The sequence below is a fragment of the Schistocerca cancellata genome, chromosome 1 (assembly GCF_023864275.1).
Source record: "Schistocerca cancellata isolate TAMUIC-IGC-003103 chromosome 1, iqSchCanc2.1, whole genome shotgun sequence".
Lineage (NCBI taxonomy): Eukaryota > Metazoa > Arthropoda > Insecta > Orthoptera > Acrididae > Schistocerca > Schistocerca cancellata.
Window position 1 is genome coordinate 1,254,201,050 of NC_064626.1, and position 27,501 is coordinate 1,254,228,550.

Consider the following 27,501-nt stretch of genomic DNA (forward strand, 5'->3'; position numbering starts at 1 on the left):
TAGCAGCAATTACCACAACACAACGCATTTTAATGGCGCCAACCTAACATCAAGTGCTAACAAGCTCCATAAATGGGAGTGAAATAGTGTGATTATAGCAATTAGCAATATCTACGACCAGGCGACCATTACACAGGTCACTAACAATGGCTGGAAGAGTGGTGTGCTGACCCACATCCCTGCGTCCAGCATCCAGTGATGCCATTGGCAGAAAATGATACGGCAGTCAGTCAGTACCGTTGGGCCCAATGGGGCCTGTGGATGTAATGCACATAATATTTATGTTTACAAGTACTTACAAAGAATTTGCTGTTTCAAATGTAACTATACTTCTGTTAAGAATGAACTACATGTTGAACAGTCTCTAAAACAGTATCCACAGAGAAGAACTCCTAGAAAGTGCATGATGTAAGGCCAACAGTGTAGGTGTACAAATCAGCTGATGACATACACTGAGGTGACAAAAGTCAAGGGATACCTCATAATATCATGTTGTAACTCCTTTTGCCTGACATAGTGGAGCATCTTGACACAGCATGGACCCAACAAATCATTCGAACTACCCTGCAGAAATATTGAGCCCTGCTACCTCTGTAACCATCCATAATTGCAAAAGTGTTGCCAATGCAGGATTTTGTGCACAAACTGACCTCTCGATTATGTCCCATAAATGTTTGATGGGATTCATGTTGGGCAACCTGGGTGACCAAACAATTCACTTAAATTCTGCAGAATGTTCTTCAAACCGATCGCTAGCAGCTGTTGCCCAGTGACATGGTGCATTGTCATCCATAAAATTCCATTGTTGTTTGGGAACATGAAGTCCATGAATGGCTGCAGTAAATAGTCTCCAAGTAGCTGAATATAACCATTTCCAATCAATGATCTTTTCAGTTGGACCAGAGGACCCAGTTCATTCCATGTAAACACAGCCCACACCATAATGCAGCCATCGCCAGCTTGCGCAGTGCCTTATTGACAACTTGGGTCAATGGTTTTGTGGGGTGTGAACCACACTTGAACCGACCATCAACTCTTTACTAACTGAAATCGAGACTCACCTGACCAGGCCGCAGTTTTCCAGTCGCATAGGGTCCAACCACTATGGTCACGAGTCCATGAGAGGCACTGCAGGTGATGTCATACTGTTAGCAAGGACAATCATGTTGGTCATCAGCCAAATTTCACCACACAGTCCCAATGGATATGTTTGTCAAACATCCCGCATTGATTTTTGCAATTACTTCACGCAATGTTGCTTGTTGATTAGCACTGATAACATCACTGTTCTGTCACTACATAAAGGCCGTCAGCCACTGTGTTGTCTGTGGCGTGAAGTAATGCCTAGAATTTGGTATTCTCAGCGCTCTCTTGACATTATGAATCTCAGAATATTGAATTTCCTAACAATTTCTGTAATGTAATGTCCCACACATCTCCAATTACAATTCTGCATTTAAAGTTTGTTAATTCCCATAGTGTGGCCATAATAAAGTTGGAAACCTGTTTACATGAAACACCTGAGTATAAATGGCAGCTTCACCAATACGCTACTCTTTTATAATTTGTGTACACAATGCTACCACTATCTGCATATATGCATATATCTATCCCAAGACTTTTGTCATGCCAGTGTAGATCTGTCAGAAGAAAGAGTACAGTACATCCTACATGAAGATTTAATTAAGATGATGTTTTTTGTAAGTTGTGTGGCATATGTGTTCCATGTTATACAAAACTAAATGCAAAATTGAACTTCTTAACATTGTAACTGGAATAAAAGCAGCTGATAGATATGAGTTACTGTCAGTTTCATCTCCAGAAAAGCGTATAACCTGTGTTCTGGTATTAAAAGTAATATTTCTTATAACTTGAAAATACAATGCAAGTCTTTTGGACTAGTGAAATGAAAAATACATGAGGATAAATTAGATGTGTGTTAATGTCACCTTTTATTGGGAAAATAGATCTGTCCACAAAGATGTTTCAGTTGTGGGAATACTGTGGATTTTAAGTGTAAATTGTTGTAATGTCACCCATGTTTACTGTATTTGTATCCTCTGACTTCCATCTATTTCCATATTTTTCAAACATAACTGGAAACATTTTAATGTCCTGTACACAAGTATTTTGCATAATTTACAAAAGTGGACTTCAGAGAATTGAAAAAATGATGGATGAAGTGAAATGACATAAAAGGAAATTATGTTAAAAAATCCGTTCTGTTTTTTGCATAAAATTTCAGTCATTTAGTGGTAGACTAATAAATTTTTGAAATAGAGGGCCTCTTCTTTATGAAAAACATCTGTTTTTGAAGCCTACTGCTTCTGTCAGATATTGTTTTTGTAATTTTCTGCTGAAACCTGGTAATGAGAATATGCAGTGCTGAACTGATTCATTGTTTCCTTCTGTTTTTCTTTATTCCAGTTTCATTTTGGTGACACTTTTATTTGTAGATGTTGACACAATACAATTGTTTGTTTTCATTTTTGTCACTTGTGCCGTTGACTTGCTCCCCATGCTTTGGATTTTTTTGTGGCATTGTGCACTGAGAATTTTTCTTTTTTTTACAAGAGGAATAATAGTACATAAACTGAAACCTTGAATTAAGGATAATAAACACTCAAGTAAATGATTAGCAAGCCACTATTTTTTCCGTGGACAAAGTTTGTTATTTCTACAAAGCAGCTGATACATTGCATGTTTAAAGAGTCAGCATGATGGATATTCAATAGAATATATAAAAATGAAGAGACGGCAAAGAAATGAAAAGATAGAAGAAATGTGTAGTAAGTCAGGGAAGGCAGTAAAATGAAGATATGTACATAAAGGTTCCACATTAATAGAAATGCGCAAGGAATTAGATGGACCTGAATTCTGAATATGGACTATAACCTTCTCTGTTATGATTGGTGTGTCTTCAAACAATTGGAAAATTATTGAAGAGTTATTTACTTTTTTAATGACTGAATGAAAAGTCTATGTTTTTTACCTCAGTTCAATTACCTGCCCCTACCAATTTTTTCTAATATCAGTTTATTGCATACCATTTTTGAAGAGTAAGTCACTATGTAAATGACAAGTTTTTCTCTTTCAGAAATATATGAGATGAGCCCATACGCAACATTTGCTGTTTCACCAGATCCTCCAAGGCTGATGAGTGCTCCAACTCTGGACTACACATTGCAATTCAAAACCTTTGGACACTCAGAGAATTACAGTGGTGTCCAACATGAATGCTCACACACAGTTAACAAGAAACACAAATGTGCACCCACTCATGGTAATGTGAATTTGTATTTACTATGTAAGTTACAACTTTTACACCTTTTTATGAGGACTGCACAACATATTCCAGTGGCTGTTGAAAATTAATTATAAAGAATGAAATGTCATCATAATGACTGTTCTGAATGGTGTTATGGGAATGGTAGTACATTCCTCCAACTAATTTGCTCCAAATAAATGTTACATAGGAATAGACAGGACAAAATGGCCCAGGACATATGTCACATGTAACAACTTACTACAAATCACAAAAAACAAAAAAATTATTCATTCAAAAGAAAGAAGTTACAGTGGTAACTTCTTCGCTGATGATAATAATCCACACTTAATTCTGAGTAATCAAATATTTGGTGTTGTATAGGCAGTGATACATAACTTGAAAACTTCATTACTTCTGAAATCAACCCTGGCATGGAACAGCCAAGTCTCAAGCTAAAATGAAAAATATTAATAATGCCTAGGACTACATGTGTTGGACAATTGTTTCTTGCAATGTCTATTGTAACTGATCTCTTTGTTTTCCAGATCAATGTAGTTAATTGACCTTAACACACAAATTATAAAAAAAAATTTCAAAGAATAATATTGTTCAGTGATTCATGCCCATCACATCACTTAGTTAATAATTAATCCTAGCCAGCTGCAATGGAGTGGTTCTGGGCACTTCAGTCTGGAACTGCGCGACTGCTACGGTCACAGGTTCAAATCCTGCCTTGGGCATGAACGTGTGTGATGTACTTAGGTTAGTTACGTTTAAGTAGTCCTTAAATTTCTAATATTATTAAGGTCCGGTGTGTTCATAGAGGGGACGAGGTTTAGAATGTGATGTGCACTATCAGTTCAGTTCAGTTCCAGACTCCAATAATCAGATGCTTCATGCACATAACCTTTAGTCCGTGGTGAGCATTTTCCTGGATACATGAAATCACCTAGAGCCCTTTGTTTATCTACTGCCAACTATCCATAGGCCAATTCTGTCCACTGCTATGTTGCCTTCTTACCCACTCATCATCTTATGGCTTGAACCTAAACTAATCACATGACAAGCCATAAAATGTCCAATATCACATGAATGAACTTATTTTTACAACCACTAACAAAACTCGGCAGTGTGTCCCATTGTGCGCATTGCTAGGCATCTCTGCAGTAAATGTCGTCAAGCTGTACGCCTGCTGCTGCGCGGCTTTCTGGGGACCCATTGTTAGGCAATGTGGTGAGAACAAGGTATACTACTACTTGATGCTTTGCACAATCTGTGATGCTGTGTGTGCTGGTTGATGTGTCATCTGGTCGGTGCTAGCCTATCTGTCTCAGCAGACAGGTGGCGCATGTGAAAATGGATATGCACAACACCCCATTGTTCAGGAAAGTACGCAAAATTTCATCATGGTTTTAAACTTTTGAAAGATACACTCCTGGAATTTGAAATAAGAAGACCGTGAATTCATTTTCCCAGGAAGGGGAAACTTTATTGACACATTCCTGGGGTCAGATACATCACATGATCACACTGACAGAACCACAGGCACATAGACACAGGCAACAGAGCATGCACAATGTCGGCACTAGTACAGTGTATATCCACCTTTCGCAGCAATGCAGGCTGCTATTCTCCGGCGCCTCAGTTGGACCAGTGTTCGTGCTGGACGTGCAGACCGCGTGAGACGACGCTTCATCCAGTCCCAAACATGCTCAATGGGGGACAGATCCGGAGATCTTGCTGGCCAGGGTAGTTGACTTACACCTTCTAGAGCGCGTTGGGTGGCACGGGATACATGCGGACGTGCATTGTCCTGTTGGAACAGCAAGTTCCCTTGCCGGTCTAGGAATGGTAGAACGATGGGTTCGATGACGGTTTGGATGTACACTATTCAGTGTCCCCTTGACGATCACCAGTGGTGTACGGCCAGTGTAGGAGATCGCTCCCCACATCATGATGCCGGGTGTTGGCCCTGTGTGCCTCGGTCGTATGCAGTCCTGATTGTGGCGCTCACCTGCACGGCGCCAAACACGCATACGACCATCATTGGCACCAAGGCAGAAGCGACTCTCATCGCTGAAGACGACACGTCTCCATTCGTCCCTCCATTGACGCCTGTCGCGACACCACTGGAGGCGGGCTGCACGATGTTGGGGCGTGAGCGGAAGACGGGCTAACGGTGTGCGGGACCGTAGCCCAGCTTCATGGAGACGGTTGCGAATGGTCCTCGCCGATACCCCAGGAGCAACAGTGTCCCTAATTTGCTGGGAAGTGGCGGTGCGGTCCCCTACGGCACTGCGTAGGATCCTACGGTCTTGGCGTGCATCCGTGCGTCGCTGCGGTCCGGTCCCAGGTCGACGGGCACGTGCACCTTCCGCCGACCACTGGCGACAACATCGATGTACTGTGGAGACCTCACGCCCCACGTGTTGAGCAATTCGGCGGTACGTCCACCCGGCCTCCCGCATGCCCACTATACGCCCTCGCTCAAAGTCCGTCAACTGCACATACGGTTCACGTCCACGCTGTCACGGCATGCTACCAGTGTTAAAGACTGCGATGGAGCTCCGTATGCCACGGCAAACTGGCTGACACTGACGGCGGCGGTGCACAAATGCTGCGCAGCTAGCGCCATTCGACGGCCAACACCGCGGTTCCTGGTGTGTCCGCTGTGCCGTGCGTGTGATCATTGCTTGTACAGCCCTCTCGCAGTGTCCGGAGCAAGTATGGTGGGTCTGACACGCCGGTGTCAATGTGTTCTTTTTTCCATTTCCAGGAGTGTATATTTTCATCAACAAGATCTGGCCTTGAGGGTCAACACTCATACTTGGACCAGGTTGGGGCAGCTGCTGCTTGCAGGAGGGAGGAAGGTTAGGCTATGACATGCCATCAGTGATGAGGTCATTAGAGATGGTGACACAAGCTCATATCGGACAGGGGAGGGAAGGAAACTGGCTGCATGCTTTTTAAAAGGTACCATCATTGAAAAATTCTACTTTAATATGTGCACAAATGGCAAAATGAAACAACTAAAATCTTCTATTTTTCAATAGCTTAAAATCTCTGACAGCCTTTTTGTCCATCACATTGGAATTAATTTCCTTAATATTCCTGCATCACACAACAACTTATGTTTAAGAGATCCTGCAGCCTTCTTACATTGGATAGTCCCAAAACATTCTTTCATTTTGAAGTATGATGACGTATTAGTAACTGAAGGTTTCTATTGTGAGAGTCTGATTTTAAGATACTTCCAAGACTCATAACTTTCTTCCCAAAAACCACGAAATTTTATTTTCTCATTTATTAATAAGATACAAGTTCAGATGAGCGGATTTTGTTATGTTATCGTAAGTTACCTTCACAGAAGGACTAGCCATTCAAGTGTTATGGCATTAATAATCACAGTTCATCCAAGTTGCTAGGAGAGTGAGGAGACTATTATTAAAAGGTTTCATAAAATTCCTGTTGGTTGATATGAGTAAAAGAAGTTTTTCCGAACAAGTCTTTGGTTAGCACAGTAACTTAAATAAAAATAAGGCTTGGAATGTGGTCCAGAGGTCATAAGTCAATGAATACTCAAACTAATACACCTTTTATGTCCCTGATATGCTTCTCATACTGTGATTGAGATATCTCCCCCCTCCCCACCCATCTCCCTCTTAGAAAAAAATACACACACACACACACACACACACACACACACACACACACAGGGTCATACATATATGCAAGAAAGTTGCAGACACTAGCCTAACCCTCAGCTTGTTCTTGCATGTCTACGCATTAGTTGCTCCCACCTCCTTTCAGTTCAACCTGAATGTATTTTGTCCCTCCTTCAATCTACCCTAATTTTTGCTCTTTGTCCATGGGTGTGTCCTGTGCACTTGACACTGCTGTTATATTCTTCCTCTGTATAGAGACACTCCACTTCAGCCATACAACTGTGAAACAAACTATCCTGTAATCTGTGTCTTATCCAAAACCATTCTACATTTGAGAGGAGACTACAGCTTTAGTTGTTATCTTTGGTATAGATTCCCTCTCAAGACATTTAAGCTATTTTCTTTCTGCCCAACAGGGAACCTGTATCTTTGTCACAGTGTAAATTTTCCACGTTTCTCTTGTCCCTTTCTAATTTTATATTCCTCTTACCATCTCATCAGCTAATCTTTCCCTATTATTTCTCTCTTCCCCTGACCAGGCAGCTTCTCCTCCACACTGATAACTTCTGCATTGTCCGCCTCTGTAGCACAGCGGTAGCATTACCACCTACCACGCAACGGGGCTCGGGTTCAGTTCCCGGCAGGGGACTGGGTATTGTGTGTCCTTCATCATCATTTTCATCATCAACATGCAAGTCATTGAATTGGCGTCAACTAAAATGACTTGCAATACAGTGACCGAACCCTGAAGGGGATGTCCCAGCCAATAAATGCCATATGATCATTTCATTTCATTTACTTCTGTACTGCTGCCATTTGCTTCTGTCAGACATTGTTACATTTACAAGGCTGCGATGAGGAAATTGCTTAACACAATCTTAATAAGACTATCTTTTCTTAAATTAAGATTAACATTTCTTAAATAATGTATGTTCATACCTAAGGAAAATTTCATTGAGAAAACATATAAATTACTAGACATAATTTCTGGCTAGGATTTCCTTCAGGTTGTGAAACTATCGTACTGCCATAGACACATATAAATATAACTGCACATAGGCACATAAAAAAGTACAAATAATCTTATAGGTTGGGCAACCACAGCTAAAAAATGTGTACATAATGGGGAAGACAATCAAACAATTTAAAATCAGAGTTGGTAAAATACTCTATATTAAAACCAAGTGGAAGTCCAAATCTGCAATAGCTGTTTATTGTGTTTTCACTGTACGACAATCAGTTTCATACCCTGGATCTTAAGGTCAAATAAAACTAATACTTAATGCGCCAAAAATTCCTAGGTACAAGTCTGCATAAAAACATATCACTCTAAGTAAAACCTTGGGTGATACAGCAGATGGGCATCCATCTGAGTCATGCATGATCAGTAATCATCTCCAAGATGCAGTCAAAACATGAGCCCAGGTATTCAGTGTCTGGCTAGTGCTGTAACATGTAATTCTATTTGAAGCATGCCAATATATTTTAGTATATTGATGACTTCCAAGGATTGTGTGTATTTTAATTCTTTGTTTCTCCTGCAGATTTTGACAATGGTTTTATCCTATGATATATGGACTGTCATGTGCTGTCCATGCTCATCTTTTGACTGTGTTTTGGAAATTTATTACTGATTATGCATGGTTTGGATTGGATGCCCACCTGCCATTTCATACGAGGTTTTGCCAAGGAGTGACATGTTTTTACACGTACTTGTACCTAGGATTTCATGGCAAATGAAGAATTAGTTTTACTTGAACTGAAGATGTACCTTCATGGTATGAAACTTGTTATCATACAATAAAAACACAATTAACAGCTATTGTGGATTTGGGTTTTCACTCAGTTTTAATATAGACTATTTTACCATATCTGATTTTAAACTGCTTGACTGTCCTTCACATTATGTACATATAAAATTGATAATCTTTTAAGATTTTGGAACTAACAGTTCCTTCTTCAAGGAGAAAGGAGAGAGGAACAGGTGGGAGAAGGTTAAAGAGGTCACTCAGGCCCACTTTGCTTACCCTCCTCCTCATTACAGGTGGATCCCTCTGATCTTGCTGTCTGAGTGATCTGCCCTTCCTTTTTAACCTTCTCCATTTGTCAGACTCCCCTTCCCCTAAGGAAGGAACTGTTACTTCTGAAAGCTGTGAAGTGTATCCCTTTTACTGGCCAGCATTCCTATTTCATAATTTGTTACTGCATATATTGTCATTATTATTAATAAGTAGTATTATCTTCATCACCACCACCAGCACCATCATCATATATTGCTTGTGGATGTACTACAAATGTCTGGTTAGATTTACGATATGATCTGGTGACTCTAATGTTAGCTAGTGAAATAAATGCATAAAATAAAACAAAAGCAGGTTTGTTACTGCATCTTCCACTATTTCTGACAAACTTCAATTCACACAACTGCAATAAAAAAAGACACAAAAATGAATTTATTGTAAGTTGTCTTAAAGTATCTGCCTACATTTCCAAAGTAAATAATTGTAAGGAAAACTAAAAACATTTCTTATTAGCCACTCCAACTACAAATTATCTTATGTTTTCAGACATTTCTGGTCTACCAGCACTCATAATAAAGATTATCTTCCTTCTTTTACATTTGAATATACATTTATACCATACAAGCCACAGTAGAGTGCATCATAGAATGTACTTTGCACCAATATTAGTGTATTCCTGTTCTCTTCCAGTCACATACAGGGTGTAAGAAAAATTTTAATATTTAACTTTAACAGATTAGTGCCTTCAGACCTTTTATTAATCTGGTCCAGGGTCTTGACTTTCTGTACACCTCTCTCTGTGCCCTAATCTCTCTTTTCTTATTCTCAAGGTAGCTAGATGATATACACAGTGATGGAATAATTATCTCAATCTTCCTTAGATATCTATTCTCTAAATTTGCTCAACAGGCTTTGTGAGAACAGTGTCATCTTTCTTCCAGTGCCATATTTCTGTTTTTGGTAGGTACTATCTTGCATTTTCTCAGTCAAAGTGATTGGTCTGCCCAGACAGCCAAGTACATTAGCAAGCTGCTTTCATGATTTGAGGAGGTATACCACTCTGTATCAAATCCTGGCAGATTAATAACGAGGGTTGGTGCGGCAGTCAGCCTGGGTGTAGTTTTTAGGTGATTTTCCCTCACATCCGATTAGGTGAATACTGAGCTGGTACCCGAATCCTGCCTCAGTTACAGGATTCGCAAATATTTAGAAAATGTCCACACACTGTCTCATGGGATAACATTTGACACAGGCTGTTGGGGTACACAAATTCCATAGGGGTAAAGGAATGGAGGGAGACAGGAAGGCCATCCAGCAACCCTCTGCCATTAACATTCCAAATCCAGTATCTAATGAGCTACATCCTTGAAGATATGGGATAAAGGCCAGGAAAAAGAAGAAGCAGCTCCACAGTTAAAGAGCGCTGGCATTTACTACACCAAGTGGAAATTCTGTCAAAGCCTTTCTGCATTTTTTTACAAACTGTCTCTTCCAATAGAAAACAGCTTCATAAGGTAACAATCTGACAATACTGCTGGTCTTATATGAGAAATTTTTTACCGTATTACAAGCATTACAGGTTCTATTACAATTCCCTGGAGTACACTTGATGTCACTTTAATTTTGGTTGAACATTCATCTTCCACTATAATGTACTGGGTTCTGTTAAGTCAAAAAAGCATTGAATCAAGGGCATGTTTGTGAAGATACATCATTTGATTGTATTGTGGTTACTAGCCAGCAGTTTGAAACAGTGTTGAATGCCTTTTGGAAATCTCGGAAAATGTAATATACATATCCACCTGCATCTACCATTTGCAAGATGTTGTTGTTGTGGTCTTCAGTCCTGAGACTGGTTTGATGCTCTCCTGTGCAAGCTTCTTCATCTCCCAGTACCTACTGCAGCCTACATCCTTCAGAATCTGCTTAGTGTATTCATCTCTTGGTCTCCCTCTATGATTTTTACCCTCCACGCTGCCCTCCAATACTAAACTGGTGATCCCTTGATGCCTCAGAACATGTCCTACCAACCGATCCCTTCTTGTAGTCAAGTTGTGTCACAAATTCCCCCTTCTCCCCAGTTCTATTCAATACTTCCTCGTTAGTTATGTGATCTACCCATCTAATCTTCAGCATTCTTCTGTAGCACCATATTTTGAAAGCTTCTATTCTCTTCTTGTCCAAACTATTTATTGTCCATGTTTCACTTCCATACATGGCTACACTCCATACAAATACTTTCAGAAACGACTTCCTGACATTTAAATCTATACTCGATGTTAACAAATTTCTCTTCTTCAGAAATGCTTTCCTTGCCATTGCCAGTCTACATTTTATATCCTCTCTACTTCGACCATCATCAGTTATTTTGCTCCCCAAATAGCAGAACTCCTTTAGTACTTTAAGTGTCTCATTTCCTAATCTAATTCCCTCAGCATCACCCGACTTAATTCGACTACATTCCATTATCCTTGTTTTGCTTTTGTTGATGTTCATCTTATATCCTCCTTTCAAGACACTATCCATTCCGTTCAACTGCTCTTCCAAGTCCTTTGCTGTCTCTGACAGAATTACAATGTCCTCGGCGAACCTTAAAGTTATTTCTTCTCCATGGATTTTAATACCTACTCTGAATTTTTCTTTTGTTTCCTTTACTATATCTATCTATATCCGAATCCCGCTCCAGCTACTGCCTGGTCTGGGTGCTGATGAGTCCTCTCCATTTGGCTCGGTCCTCCCACCACTTTTCTTCCTCCACTTGCTGCCAAGTCACACCTCTCCTTTCTACATATATTCTCACTCCCATTTTCTACCGTGTTCTTGGGCGCCCTCTAGGTCTTTTCCCATCCATCTTTAGTTCTTCCATAATTTTGGGGAGTCTCTGCCCATGCATCCTCTTAACATGCCCATACAATCTCAATCTCTTTCTTTCAATTTCCTCTTTCATACTTTCTTGTTTGAGGTCCTTTCTAATCTCTACATTCCTTACTCTGTCCATTCTTGTTTTTCCCTTAACTGCTCTGAGAAATTTCATTTCCGCTGCTTGCAGTCTGCTCCAGCCCCTTTCTGTCATTGTCCATGTTTCTCCACCATATGTGACAATAGGGATGTAATAATTCTTATACATAAGGAGTTTTGCTCTTTCTGAAACTTCATTATTCCAAATCAGGTGTTTTATTGTTTGGTAGAAATTGTCTCCCTTCTGTAACCTCCTATTAATTTTGTTAGTTATTCTTCCATCCCTAGATATTTCACTCCCTAAATAAGTAAAACTTTCTACCACTTTGAGGGGTTCTCCATTCAAGGTAATATTTCCGTTGATTCCTTTCTCTCTTCCAAATACCATTATTTCACTCTTATCTTTATTTATTTTTAATCCATACCTTTTCATTATTTCCTTCCACGCATCAAGCTGTAACTGTACATCTACCTCTTTATCACCCCATATTACCATATAATCTTCAAAAATCATCTTTTTGTCTTTTTCTTTTACTATATCTTTAACTGCCCTATTCATTCCCTCCATCACAACATTAAAAAGTGAAGGAGATAGAATACTTCCTTGCTTAAGTCCTTGTCTTATTTCGAAGTATTCAGAGTTCCCCAATAGTGTTCTAATTCTACAATTGTGTCTTCTGTACATTGTCTTTATAACATTAATGTATCCATCTTCTATATCTATCTTCTTCATTTCTTCCCAGAGTCTCTCCCTGTCAACTGAGTCATATGCCTTTTCTATGTCAATAAAAACCATTATCACCCTTTTGTTATACTCCCAACTTTTTTCCATCAGTTGACGGATAGAAAATATCAGGTCAATCGTGCTTCTTCCTTTCCTAAACCCATGCTATTCTTCACTCAGCTCCTTTTCTATCTTTTCACTTATTCGATTTAGTAAAATTCTTTCAAAAGTCTAGGCTGTATGACTCATAAGGGTTATTCCTCTGTAGTTTTTACAAAGTCTTTTATTGCCTTTCTTGAAGATGGGAACAATGTCTCCTGTTCTCCAGTCATCAGGTATTGTACTATTTCTCCACATGCTTGATAGTACTCTATACAGCCACTGCATTCCCACTGGACCTGCTGCTCTTATCATGTCCACTGATACTTCATCAGGTCCTGGGTCTATCCCCCCATTCATCTTCTTCACAGCTTTTTTCCCATTTGTTCCCGTGTAATTTGTCCTAATTCTGCTTCCCAACTTCTCTCAATTTCTCCATTATTTGTTGTTTCCTCATGTACCTTCTCCTCAGCATTTAACAGCTCCTTAAAATGTTCTTTCCAGAGATCTTTTATATTTCCTGTATCTTCAATAATGGTACCGTCCTCTGTTTCCATCTTTACTGGTACTTCAGAAGCCTTCCTTTTATTTTTCATCATTTTAAAGAACATTTTCTTATTGCTCTTCACATCTCCTTCAAGTTTTTTTGTAAACTCTTCCCATGCCTTTTTCTTTGCTGTTTCCACTATTTCTTTGCACTTCTTCTTTTCCTCTATATATCTTTTATGGTCTTCGTCATTTTTAGTTTTCCACCACTTTCTCCATGCTCCATTGTTTCTTCTAACTGCTTGGATTGTGGTATCATCCCACCAACTTGTCTGTCTTATTTTTTTTCCTTTCCAGATGTTCTGCTACATACTTTTTGTGCTGCTTGCTCAATATACAGATTGAACAACATCGAGAAGAGGCTACAACCCTGTCTCACTCCCTTCCCAACCACTGCTTCCATTTGATGTCGTTCGACTCTTATAACTGCCATCTGGTTTCTGTACAAATTGTAAATAGCTTTTCGCTCCCTGTATTTTACCCCTGCCACCTTCAGAATTTGAAAGAGAGTATTCCAGTCAACATTGTCAAAAGCTTTCTCTAAGTCTACAAATGCTAAGTTTGCCTTTCCTTAATCTTTCTTTTAAGATAAGTCGTAGGGTCAGTACTTCCTCACGTGTTCCAATATTTCTATGGAATCCAAACTGATCTTCCCCGAGGTCAGCTTCTACTAGTTTTTCCATTTGTCTTTAAGCAATTCATGTTAGTATTTTGCAGCCGTGACTTATTAAACTGATAGTTCAGTAATTTTCACGTCTGTCAACACCTGCTTTCTTTGGGATTGAAATTTATTATATTCTTCTTGAAGTCTGAGGGTATTTCGCCTGTCTCATACATCTTGCTCACCAGATGGTAGAGTTTTGTCAGGACTGGCTCTCCCAAGGCTGTCAGTAGTTCTAATGGAATGTTGTCTACTCCCGGAGCTTTGTTGCGACTCAGGTCTTTCAGTGCTCTGTCAAACTCTTCACACAGTATCATATCTCCCATTTCATCTTCATCTACACCCTCTTCCATTTCCATAATATTGTTCTCAAGAACATCGCCCTTGTATAGACCCTCTATATACTCTTTCCACCTTCTTTGCTTAGAACTGGGTTTCCATCTGAGCTCTTGATGTTCATACAAGTGGTTCTCTTATATCCAAAGGTCTCTTTAATTTTCCTGTAGGCAGTATCTATCTTACCAGGAGGGCAAAAATATGGAAACATCAAACACATAATACATTAACATGCATAATACAGTGTAGGGAAACCATTGGCGTTCGAAACAACTGCCAGATATGTCAAAATGGATAAATACTTATTCTGTATGGTTTACAGTGGAACTTTATACCATTCTTCCTGCAAAATACTGGCAAGTTCAGGTAATTAATGAGGGATGTGGATACTGATCAAGTACTCTTCTCTCCAAGGCACACCACACAGGCTTTGATGACTGTGGTGGCCAGGTGAGATGCGAAAATTCACCCTCCTCATCACAAAAACATTACTGAATGATGTGGTGTGTAAACAGGGGTCTGTCATCTTGGAACACGACACCACTACTGTGGAACAAACACTGTGCCAAGGGATGGACCTGTTCAGCCAAAATGGTCATGTAATCTTTGGCAGTAATGTGACATTGCAGAGTAACTATGGTGCCCACAGAATACCACTAGCCCACATCACTATCTAACCCCCATCATATTTCATTCCTGGGATGTAAAAGATGCTATAAATTAAAAACTGTGTGCAGTAAGACTCATCCAAGCAAATAACTTTCTTATATTGCTCCACAATCCATCTTTTACAGCTTTGGCATCATGTCTTCCTGTTACATGCATTTGTATAACTGATGAGTGGTTTTGGAATTCTTGTTTGCTCTGCAATTCCTGCTTATGGAGTTCCCTTGCCACTGACAGCATTCACGAGTGTGACAACCAGTTCTGCAGTAACACTTGCAGCTGTTGTCCTCTTGTTTTTTGTAACAATCCTCTTCAGTGACTGCCTGTAATGATCACTCACATTTTAGTACACATTGTAACTTAGCATACAACATTTTCCCACTTTCTCTATATGTGGTATAAATTTTCGATATTGTGCCTCTTGATACACTAATTTCTTTGGCTATCTTGATTACAGAAGCATCCACCACATGAACGCCAACATTTACCCATGTTTGAATACACCTAGCTCCAACATAATGCACTCGCAAGTACATAGAACACTGTTCTGACCATGACTATTATTTGCAACGTGTTGAGGACATTGCATCGGTTCCATTCATGGTCAAATACAACAGCGCAATCTGCAGGCTTGGCTAGTTCTTTCATCTATGTTCAGGCATGCATTTCTTGTGGTGTTTCTATATTATTGTCCAAGCCCTGCATTCTCGCATTCTGTAACAAGTCACCAGAGACCAAGGGTCCCTTGTACGAAAATACTGAGAAAATATCCCTGAAAAACCCCCAAAATATTTTTGGTGGAGCTTGCCTTTACCATGTGTGTGGTATCTTTATAGGTCTTCTCAAATATCCAAGTTGGGTCACTATCCATTAAAGACAGTATAAAACTTTTGAGATGAAAGAATACAAATTATAAAAAGGTACTTGTTTTCATTCATTAATATTTTGCTGCATATTATTCTGGGAGCGTTTTTTCATTGAGGATAAAGCACTCACTGCTGAGGAATAGAGGGTGCTTAATGTATGACACAAGCATTGTGTCCAGTGTTGCTCAGGACCCATTACTAGGGTGGCAGGCTCCTATGACTGCATATACTTTGGCCCATTCCTCAGACCTTGGCATGTGGCATATCGGTTTCAGCCTAACTGTATGATTTAGGAGTGGCCTCGGGAAGAAGTTCACAAAAATGGTTGCAACATTTAACACTTCAAGCTGATGATTCAGTAACATCTGCTAACATAGCTTGAATGAACTCAAATTGATAATAACTGTAATCAAATAACTTAATACTGTCATAGACAAATTGGTAGTGTATGGTCTTGCTTTGTTCTGCATGAGAAACCTGTAGATCTTTTCATTAGTTGTTAGTTTTCTGTAAAAGATGGCAATGTATTGTTCATGTACCTTTCAGAAGTTATAGATTGGTCAAAAAAAGTAAGTCCAATAATTCGTATTGCACTAACTGCTGAAGCTCTCGATGCAACTGATAACAAGTTTCAGAACTCCAGTGTTGTTCTGTGAGATCACATAGTCCAATAAATGCAAGAGCATTTCATCACAAAAAATTCAGGATCAATTTCTCCAGCATCCAAGACTGCAATAGCAAATTGGAGTATTAACATAAAGGAAAAGTGAGTACGTGATTAGGTCAGTTGGTCATTAATGTTACTTTGAAAGGTTTATGTTTTTCCATAACTTTGTGGTGACTGGAGCCTGCCTACTTGGTATTGATTCCCTTGCAAAACTGGACACAGAACTTGCATCTTACTATAATTCCATACTAGCTGTTCATCACAGCATATAGTGCACAAAGGAGTGGAATGTTGCCTCGTTAACATCCCCAAGACTGTGGATAAGTCAAACACTCCACTTTATCTTTTCTTCTGGAGGTGTATCTTCAGCAACATACCAGGTGAGTCTGTCTGTAGCCTGGAAGGTACAAAATGGTGTTAGTTGCAAGAAAAGTGTAAAAGCAGTCTTATGTGTGCTCATATAGAGCAACTGTCAACAAGCAGCAGCAGTCTGCTCATTCAAACCAGTAAGCGGTTTTATTCTTTCATAAGTGTTAATTACTTGCAGTTACATACAGCAGCAACTTTCAAAAACATAACACTAAACAGGAACACTTCTCAGCCGTGTCATGTTGAAGAAAAGAGTGAGATATGCAGCCATAAAAACTTTATGACATCTTACCAAGCAATCTCAGCAGTCTGACAGACAAAAAAGATAATTCTGAAAACTAATACAAATGATATCTCCTTTCAACTCCTTTCACTCTACAAAACAACTTTTCTTACCTAATCATTGTGTGGATGGTTTTCCCTGCAATGTTAAACTTAGATTTACATTCATTTATCAGAAGCATAACAAAGACAGGCTTAAGGACACCTATGTAAGTGTTGAACACTTTTCCACTCTCAAGAGTTCATATCAGAAGCTAAAACAGATTCTTGGTCTACCTAAATTTTGTCTTCTTAACTCATACTGGCTTGCAAAGACACGTGTATCCATTATTCTGGAACAAACAAACTCCATAGCTCTCCTGCAACCATAAAATATTTAGCTACTAATAAAGAACAGTTTAAGAGGCACCTAAGGGATTTTTTGATGGCCAAATCCTTCTACTCCATTGATGAATTTCTTACGAAATCAGTTGATGTACTTATTAATTATGTCATGAACCATGAATGCTATGTATTACAAGATTTTGGTACTACAGTAATGCAATATATATTTTAGTTTTTGATGATGCTTAGCTATAATAGCTTTATAATTATCATATGCACTTAAGTATTATGCATTTAAGTGTTTGTGGTAAGCTTTTTAATTAATGTGTAAATTTAAAAAGTACACATTTTTGTACTTTTCCCACATCCTTAAGGACCAACTTACAATCTGTGGAAATATTACTGATATATTAATTCTTTTGCAAAAATGTGTAATGTATTTTTGTTTTCTGACAAGTTCCACTTCCTCAACAATCTCCTTATTAGAGTCTATGGAATGAACAGTGTATCTTATCTACTCTAATCATGAATTGAACCATACTTGTTTTCACATTGTTGCTACCTTTGGTAGATCAATATTTGCATCATTCATATATTAAAAACATTTTCTGACTGTATGAAATACGCTGCTATCCCACTGTCATCCCACACCTTCCTCGTGTAAGGGCCTATCACTCATTTGCAGTTGAAATTTTCTTCAGCCAGCACTTGCCTAATGCAAACTTATAGCCTCCTCTCTCCTTATACCTGCCAATAACTATTCCACTCTTACTGGTACACACACACACACACACACAAACATACTTATAAAATAATCAATGAAAATAATTTATTTTTGAAATATATAATGCCATTGCATTGATAAAAATCTACTCACCAAGCAGCAGTAGGAGAATTCACTTATAAAGAGTTATTAAAATTTGCAAGCTTTTGGAGCCAGTGTGTCTTTCTTTTGGCAGAAGGATTGAAGGGGAAGGAAGAGGGCTGAAGGAAAGGGCTGATGAGGTCTAAGAAATTAGAAGAGTCCAGAAAAGTAACACAGAAACCTTTTTGTAAGTGTGTTCTCCTGCCGCCACTTGGCGAGTGGACTTTTTTTATCTACCCATATAAAAGATGCAGATATAGATATCAGGTTATCAGTGTCTTCTGACAGTGTTGGAATGATTTGGTTTGAGAGAGGACTATCCTGAAAACTAGTTAGTAACAGTTCCTTAAATTTTTGTAACAGCTATTTGGAAACCTTGTGAAACTAAACTGCTAAATTTGTTAGAATCATTCGACTGAGCTGAATCTGATACTATCTTCCTTTGTGCTTTATCTCACTAGTGGCCTGCTTATGGCAATATGTCCTAAACATTCTTGTGACACAATATTTGTCCTCCTTTGGAACCTTTTAACTTGGAATTTGAGGCAAACACATTTGATGTGACATTTATTCCTGCCATAATACTTTTTTCTACTATCCGGTCAATGTTATTTACAAGTAAGCATTGTACATGATTTCATGTTCCACAGAATTTGTGACTCAGTTTCTTATTCATGTAGCCACAGGGCCCATAGTTGCTTTGTGACTTGTCTTCATAGTCTCTTCCATTGATTTTCTTCTTCTCTGTCACTACCTCTGTCCCATTTTCGCTTACATTCTTTGAGCTGACTCCTTGCCACATTTAACATCTCATCAATTGCTGTCACTTCCTTGTTGATTTATTTCCTGATCTACGCCATCATAGTTTTTCTGGGCAGTGTTCTAGTGAGTTTATTGCCTAATCACTCTGTAATCCCATTACCTTTCATCCTTTCCTCTTTTTGTTAAATAAATAACCCATAATCCTAAATCTAATATTTCTGAGCTTTTGTTCGTTATGGTCTTAGTACAATATGTTTTACATCATTATGCAAAATGTAATCAGTGTGCATGTCATCTTTACAGTAGACAGTGAGAGGCAGTCAGCTCTCCACAGACATGGCAGTATTAAGCAACAGCACACCAAAGGTGAAATAAGACAGAATTCTGAATCTGACTCCAGTGGAAGTCCATCTGTAGTAAGCAGCTACAGAGTGCCGATCAAACAGCCTGTTGGAAGAAGTCTAGGTAAGCTGGATAGTATTTCTCACTGTCCTGTAACAAGCGTAGCACTGCCTCTCAACATTCTCCTCATAGTATCAAACAATATTACAAGGTGTACAACTTTGCTTCCACAGTTTTTTCCCCAACATTTGAGGCTTTAATGAAACAAATTGGTTACTCATGTATCATTCAAAGTATTTTCCATCGCTGACCACTACTTTCTCCCATCTTTCAGGCAGTGTACGAATCCCGTGTCAAAAAAATTGTTCATCTTTTGAAGCGATCCACGAATCAATCCAATTTGTGACTTTTTCATGAGATCGCAAGCATTGGTCTGCCAGGCCATGTGCCATTGATCTAAACAGGCAATAATCAGAGGGAGCAATGTCTGGAGAATATGGTGGGTGGGGTAGGACTTCCCATTTTAACGTTTCCAAGTACGTTTTGACCTCTTTTGCAATGTGGGGTCGAGTAGTGTCGTGCTGCAAAATCACTTTATCGTGCCTCTCACTTTATTGTGGCCGTTTGTCTTTTAATGCTCTGCTCAAACATGTTAATCACATTCGATAATGAGCACCTGTGGTTTTTTCACTTTATTTTTATACCTCATAGTACACGACGCCGAGCTGGTCCCACCAAATGCAGAGCATGATCTCGGAGCCGTGAATATTTAGTTTGGCCGTTGATGTGGAAGCATGGGTGGGACATCCCCATGACTTTTTGTGTTTAGGGTTATCGTAATGAACCCATTTTTCATCCCCAGTCACAATCAATGCAGAAAGCTCTTCTGTTTTTGCCTCTGACGCAACGGTTCACAAACACGCAAACGGCGTTCAATGTCTCTTGGTTTCAGCTCACACGGGACCCAAGTTCCTTCTTACTGAATCATGCCCATAGCCTTGAGATGTTTGGAAATGGCTTGTTGTGTCTGTCCCACTAATCATGCCAATTCTTCTTGAGTTTGATGCGAGTCTTACTCAGCAATGTCTCCAATTCTGCATCTTTGAAAACATTCTCTCTTCCACCACTATACTGGTCCACGATATTAAAATCACCATTCTTGAAGTGTTGAAACCACCCACAACACATTCTTTCACTAATAGCATCCTTACCATATGTACTTGAGAGCACTCAATGAGACTTAGCTGCTGTTTTCTTCATACTGAAACAAAACAGTAACACCTCCCACAAATGACGAGAATTAGGCTCATAAACTGACATTTTCAATCAAGAATAACTTTATGATGCAGACACAAATCGACTAATGTTTAAATGAGGTTATGTTGACCGAGGTCCAAGCTAACTGCCTGATGTCTGCGATCTGTTTCTTTTGACCGATACTTACCACTGTCGCCACCTATTGGCAAAAGGCGGAAGCAAAGTTGTACACCTTGTATGAAAAGATAGATTGCTACTCATCATAAATAGTATACATTAAGTCGCACACAGGGCCAAAAAAAAAAAAAAAAAAAAAAAAAAAAAAAAAAAAAAAAAAAAAAAAAAAAAAAAAAAAAAAACAACAGCTCCCCCCCCCATGTACTTTCCATTGTTTTATTCTTCCTATCTCCCTCATACTATTGTCAGTTTTTGCTAGCAAGCTCCACATGCTCTGTACAGATGGCAACATGCAGTAGTTAGATCACACATAGACCGCAATTATGATGTTGTTGTTGTGGACTTCAGTCCTGAGACTGGTTTGATGCAGCTCTCCATGCTACTCTATCCTGTGCAAGCTTCTTCATCTCCCAGTACCTACTGCAGCCTACATCCTTCTGAATCTGCTTAGTGTATTCATCTCTTGGTCTCCCTCTATGATTTTTACCCTCCACGCTGCCCTCCAATACTAAATTGGTGATCCCTCGATGTCTCAGAACATGTCCTACCAACTGATCTTTTCTTCTAGTCAAGTTGTGCCACAAGCTCCTCTTCTCCCCAATTCTATTCAATACCTCCTCATTAGTTATGTGATCAACCCATCTAATCTTCAGCATTCTTCTGTAGCACCACATTTCGAAAGCTTCTATTCTCTTCTTGTCCAAACTATTTATCGTCCACGTTTCACTTCCATACATGGCTACACTCCGTACAAATACTTTCAGAAACGACTTCCTGACATTTAAATCCATACTCGATGTTAATAAATTTTTCTTCTTCAGAAACGCTTCCTTGCCATTGCCAGTCTACATTTTATATCCTCTCTACTTCGACCATCATCAGTTATTTTGCTACCCAAATAGCAAAACTCCTTTACTCCTTTAAGTGTCTCATTTCCTAATCTAATTCCCTGAACATCACCTGACTTAATTCGACTACATTCCATTATCCTCGTTTTGCTTTTGTTGATGTTCATCTTATACCCTCCTTTCAAGACACTGTCCATTCCATTCAACTGCTCTTCCAAGTCCTTTGCTGTCTCTGACAGAACTACAATGTCATCGGCAAACCTCAATGTTTTTACTTCTTCTCCATGGATTTTGATACCTACTCTGAACTTTTGTTTTGCTTCCTTTATTGGTTGCTCAATATACAGATTGAATAACATCGGGGAGAGACTACAACCCTGTCTCACTCCCTTCCCAACCACTGCTCCCCTTTTATGTCCCTCGACACTCATAACTGCCATCTGCTTTCTGTACAAATTGTAAATAGCCTTTCGCTCTCTGTATTTTAACCCTGCCACCTTCAGAATTTGAAAGAGAGTATTCCAATCAACATTGTCAAAAGCTTTCTCTAAGTCTACAAATGCTAGAAACGTAGGTTTGCCTTTCCTTAATCTTTCTTCTAAGATAAGTCGTAGTGTCAGTATTGTCTGACATGTTCCAATATTTCTACGGAATCCAAACTGATCTTCCCCGAGGTAGGCTTCTATCAGTTTTTCCATTCATCTGTAAAGAATTCGTGTTAGTATTTTGCAGCTGTGACTTATTAAACTGATAGTTCAGTAATTTTCACATCTGTCAACACCTGCTTTCTTTGGGATTGGGATTATTATATTCTTCTTGAAGTCTGAGGGTATTTCGCCTATCTCATACATCTTGCTCAAAAGATGGTAGAGTTTTTTTAGGACTGGCTCTCCCAAGTTTGTCAGTAGTTCCAATGGAATGTTGTCTACTTCCAGAGCCTTGTTTCAACTCAGGTCTTTCAGTGCTCTGTCAAACTCTTCACGCAGTATCGTATCTCCCATTTCATCTTCATCTACATCCTCTTCCATTTCCATAATATTGTCCTCAAGTACATCGCCCTTGTATAGACCCTCTATATACTCCTTCCACCTTTCTGCTTTCCCTTCTTTGCTTAGAACTGGGTTTCCATCTGAGCTCTTGATGTTCATACAAGTGGTTCTCTTATCTCCAAAGGTCTCTTTAATTTTCCTGTAGGCAGTATCTATCTTACCCCTAGTGAGAGAAGCCTCTACATCCTTACATTTGTCCTCTAGCCAGCCCTGCTTAGCCATTTTGCACTTCCTGTCGATATCATTTTTGAGACATTTGTATTCCTTTTTGCCTACTTCATTTACTGCATTTTTATATTTTCTCCTTTCATCAATTAAATTCAATATTCCTTCTGTTACCCAAGGGTTTCTACTAGCCCTCTTCTTTTTACCTATTTGATCTTCTGCTGCCTTCACTATTTCATCCCTCAAAGCTACCCATTCTTCTTCTACTGTATTTCTTTCCCCCATTCCCGTCAATTGTTCCCTTATGATCTGCCTGAAACTCTGTACAATCTCTGGTTCTTTCAGTTTATCCAGGTCCCAACTCCTTAAATTCCCACCTTTTTGCAGTTTCTTTAAGTTTTAATCTACAGTTCATAACCAATAGATTGTGGTCAGAGTCCACATCTGCCCCTGGAAATGTCTTACAATTTAAAACCTGGTTCCTAAATCTCTGTCTTACCATTATATAATCTATCTGATACCTTTTAGTATCTCCAGGGTTCTTCCATGTATACAACCTTCTTTCATGGTTCTTAAACCAAGTGTTAGCTATGATTAAGTTATGCTCTGCGCAAAATTCTACCAGGCAGCTTCCTCTTTCATTTCTTAGCCCCAATCCATATTCACCTACTATGTTTCCTTCTCTCCCTTTTCCTACTGACGAATTCCAGTCACCCATGACTATTAAATTTTCATCTCCTTCACTACCTGAATAATTTCTTTTATCTCATCATACATTTCATCAATTTCTTCGTCATCTGCAGAGCTAGTTGGCATATAAACTTGTACTACTGTAGTAGGCGTCGGTTTCGTGTCTATCTTGGCCACAATAATGCGTTCACTATGCTGTTTGTAGTAGCTTATACACACTCCTATTTTTTTATTCATTATTAAACCTACTCCTGCATTACCCCTATTTGATTTTGTATTTATAACCCTGTATTCACCTGACCAGAAGTCTTGTTCCTCCTGCCACTGAACTTCACTAATTCCCACTATATCTAACTTTAACCTACCCGTTTCCCTTTTTAAATTTTCTAACCTACCTGCCCGATTAAGGGATCTAAGGTTTCACGCTCCGATCCATAGAATTATGATATATTCACTATATGGAATCAAAATAATGTTAAAATGTCAATTGTTATTGAAATGCTTACTACCTTTACCCATGCCAAATTCTCATTTCTGAATCCTATGCATGTGCTTCATGTCCACTCCATCCGCTTGACAACTATTTTTACACTTAACACTAAATCTGCCAACAAAAAACAGTACATGTGACATCACAGCAGTCATCCCTTCAACTTGGAACACAATATTTTTTCCACTTTAGTGTCTTATCCCTCAGTACATAATGTATCAAAGTAAGACTACTCACATGTTGTTTTAGTTATGGTCAGACATGAAACTTTCAGCCATATGAGTACAGTACTCAGCTCTTACAGTAACATGTCCATTTCAAATCTCATCCTAATCCTCATGACTGATAAAACCTACTTCAACAGAATGAATGCCAGATATTATTCAACTACTTATTATCTTTTTACAAAAACATTTAATTTATGATAAACAAGGAGTTGCAATTAAGAGTAATCATCAGCAATAAATTGATTTAATGCTGTTGTGAATTGCATCTTAACCTCTGCTAAGGACCTTGACATATCTTCTACATTTAATCAGTCTTTCCATCTCATACAGTAAGTCTCCCGTGACCTGCTGTTCTGGGTGACTTTCTCGAAATCTACCCCTTTTCCTAGCCCTCTACAGTCCTTTTTCTTCACCCTTCTTCCTTCCTCTTCAACCCTTCTGCATGAAGAAGGAGCCACTGGCTCCAAAAGTTTGCCAATCACAACAGTCTTTTATGTGTAACTTCTACATTCAAAGTCGTAAATAAACTACACAGACATGCTAGTCTTTACAGCTTTATTGAGAATACCTTCAGCTGTATGATTTAGTTTTTATTTATCTGTGACTGGTTTTAGTGACAGGATCTGCCATGTTCAGGCCCCTATACAACTCATGGAGACCACATTTTCAATGAGAAAACACCATAACACTTCTTGTAAGAGGCCCCACATATTATGCCTACCACCCCTTTTTTAAACAAAAAACTACCACTAACTGTTCACCAAGTGTTATTATTTTTGGAAATTTGGATCTGTGCCTGGAATACACTCAAAACACAAGAACTTAGAACCACTCTAGGAATACAAGTACTAATAATAGTAATTGACTGCATGTAGCCTAACACTGTTAAAATTGTGGGGCTTGTTAGCATTACTAAGGTGCACACTGACCATTTAAGACTCAAATAGAGATTATATATTAATAGTAAACAGTGAACACACTTAAATGTGTGAAGCAATGTCAAATAAAACAACTGTGCAATCAAGATCTTATCATGATTATTTAAGTGCTGAACAAAATGATTGTTGATCTATAATGAGATTTCATGCCTTATGTCACTATAATTTTATGCCTGTTATTATGATCTGGCTTATATCATAGGTCATACAGTCTTGTGCTGGCCAACAAACCTTTAACACAGTCACTGTATCTGACAACACACTTCAGAAATATATCTAATAATCTACATACATGAATGTCTTAGCACACTTTACTAGAAGGATGACAGTGTTCTCTTATTGAAAACATGATCATCATGAGTTGTAGAGGTGCCCAAAGACAGTGGATTGTACCACCGAAACTGGTTACAAACAAATAAAAACTAATACACAAAGCTGAATGTATTGTCAGTATTGCCATAAATATACAGCTGCTGATACAATACCCATCAGAAGATGGATGTATGAAAAAGATCAGTCTTTGTCTCCCCCTGCAGTTCCCATCATCCTACAACTTCCTATGTTATCAGGTTAGATAGCAGCTTCTGGAGCCTTAATACATACTGCAACAGCTTGGGCCTTCTTATTTGCTTCCGTAATCTCCCTAAAAATGCTCCAGATCACACAGTTTATTCTCATCTTTAATGCTGAACATTATTTTATGGCACTGTATTCCAAACTGATCAAGTTCCCTCTTTCCAATTTTTCTTGTTGTCTGTCTCTCATTTTTGTACAGCACTGTGTGATCAAAGAATACAATTTTAGCTTCACAGCACACCAAATAAAAATGAGAAATGGAAATAATGGAGTATACAATTTGCCGATTATTAGTTTAAGATGAGAAGACAATTGGCAATAGTCTGGAGAAACTAAAGAACATCTGTGAACAATACAGTATGATGACAAATGTTAAAAAGGCAAAGTGAGTGTGGTTTACCAGTGGAAAAAATAAAGATAAATGTGAATAGTGCAAAAGAGATATGAAATAGGAAGTCAGATGTGCCTGTGATTTTAAATAGGCACTAATATGAGATACAAGAAAGTCAAAACACGAATAGCAAAGGCAAATTAAAAATTTTATAGAACAAAATAATTCTTGTGCATCCTCTGATTACCATCTGTGAAAAAGATTAATGTGTGGGTTTCTTCAGAGACTCCTACAGAAGCTTGACTGAATACAAACCTCCTAGCTGTAAAGCCAAGCCAACTGAGTTAAAATTTTTTAGAATTCAACAGCTGTCACTGCCATCACTTTCAGGAGTTAAAGCTACTGACTGTGAGGTACCCTTATATGCACAAAGCAGCAGAGTTCAGATTCTTAGAGAGGTGGAATGGCTTTGAAGGCAAGTCAAGGAGTACACAACATATCGAGGCCTTGGGAAGATTGTGGGGAGGGGGAGGCATGAATTTCATCTGCTTCTGTAATAATAATTGTTTCTCAATGCAAGTGCTGTCTGCTTTAGTGTAGTGTGATACCCAGAAGCAAGGCGTTAATTTCTTCAACTCAGGGAAATTTCTTTGTTTATTCAAATTAATATTTCTGGTTTATAGTCCTTATTTTTTGTTACTTCACTGTATCACAGAATCTAGTAACAGTGAACACACTTAAATGTGTGAAGCAATGTCAAATAAAACTACTGTGCAATCAAGATCTTATCATGATTGTTTAAGTGCTGAACAAAATGATTGTTGATCTATAATGAGATTTCATGCCTTATGTCACTATAATTTTATGCCTGTTATTTTTCTATCTAATGTTCGGAACGTCTTCTATTTGATAATTAGTGCACTAATAACCTAGATGTACTAAATCATAGTTTAGTATAAGTTATATAATTTGTTGAAGGAAATTTTCCCCACTTGCAACAGACTGTGATGCAGAAATCAAGACCAATTTTGCATTTTGAAAACAATCTTTTAAGCTATTTCTGTGACATACTAATTTGTCACTTTCTTTAGTGTGAAGAAGAATGTAGTAAGTGATATTGAAATAAAAAAATAAGCTGACAACCTTTAATAATTGTTACAAAATCATCATTGCTGCATGTCTGAGGTAATGTACATTTTCACTCTTTGCACATCATTGAGTGTTATCCCTCGTGATGGAATCTATGTAACACAATGAGTAAAGAAATGAATTTTCAAGTATTAAAAAAAAAAAAAAAAAAAAAAAAAAAAAAAAAAAAAAAAAAAAAAAAAA

General features: G+C 38.6%; 1 protein-coding gene across 1 annotated transcript in view; it reads left to right on the forward strand.

Annotated features, from left to right (window-relative positions):
• The window catches only part of LOC126143752 (Down syndrome cell adhesion molecule-like protein Dscam2), a 726,918-nt gene that overhangs the window by 678,943 nt on the left and 20,474 nt on the right, over positions 1 to 27,501 (forward strand). The window contains exons 33-34 of the mRNA XM_049915449.1: positions 3,098 to 3,283; positions 19,383 to 19,544. Coding sequence (XP_049771406.1) covers positions 3,098 to 3,283; positions 19,383 to 19,544 — 348 coding nt within the window. The remainder of the gene's footprint in view (positions 1 to 3,097; positions 3,284 to 19,382; positions 19,545 to 27,501) is intronic.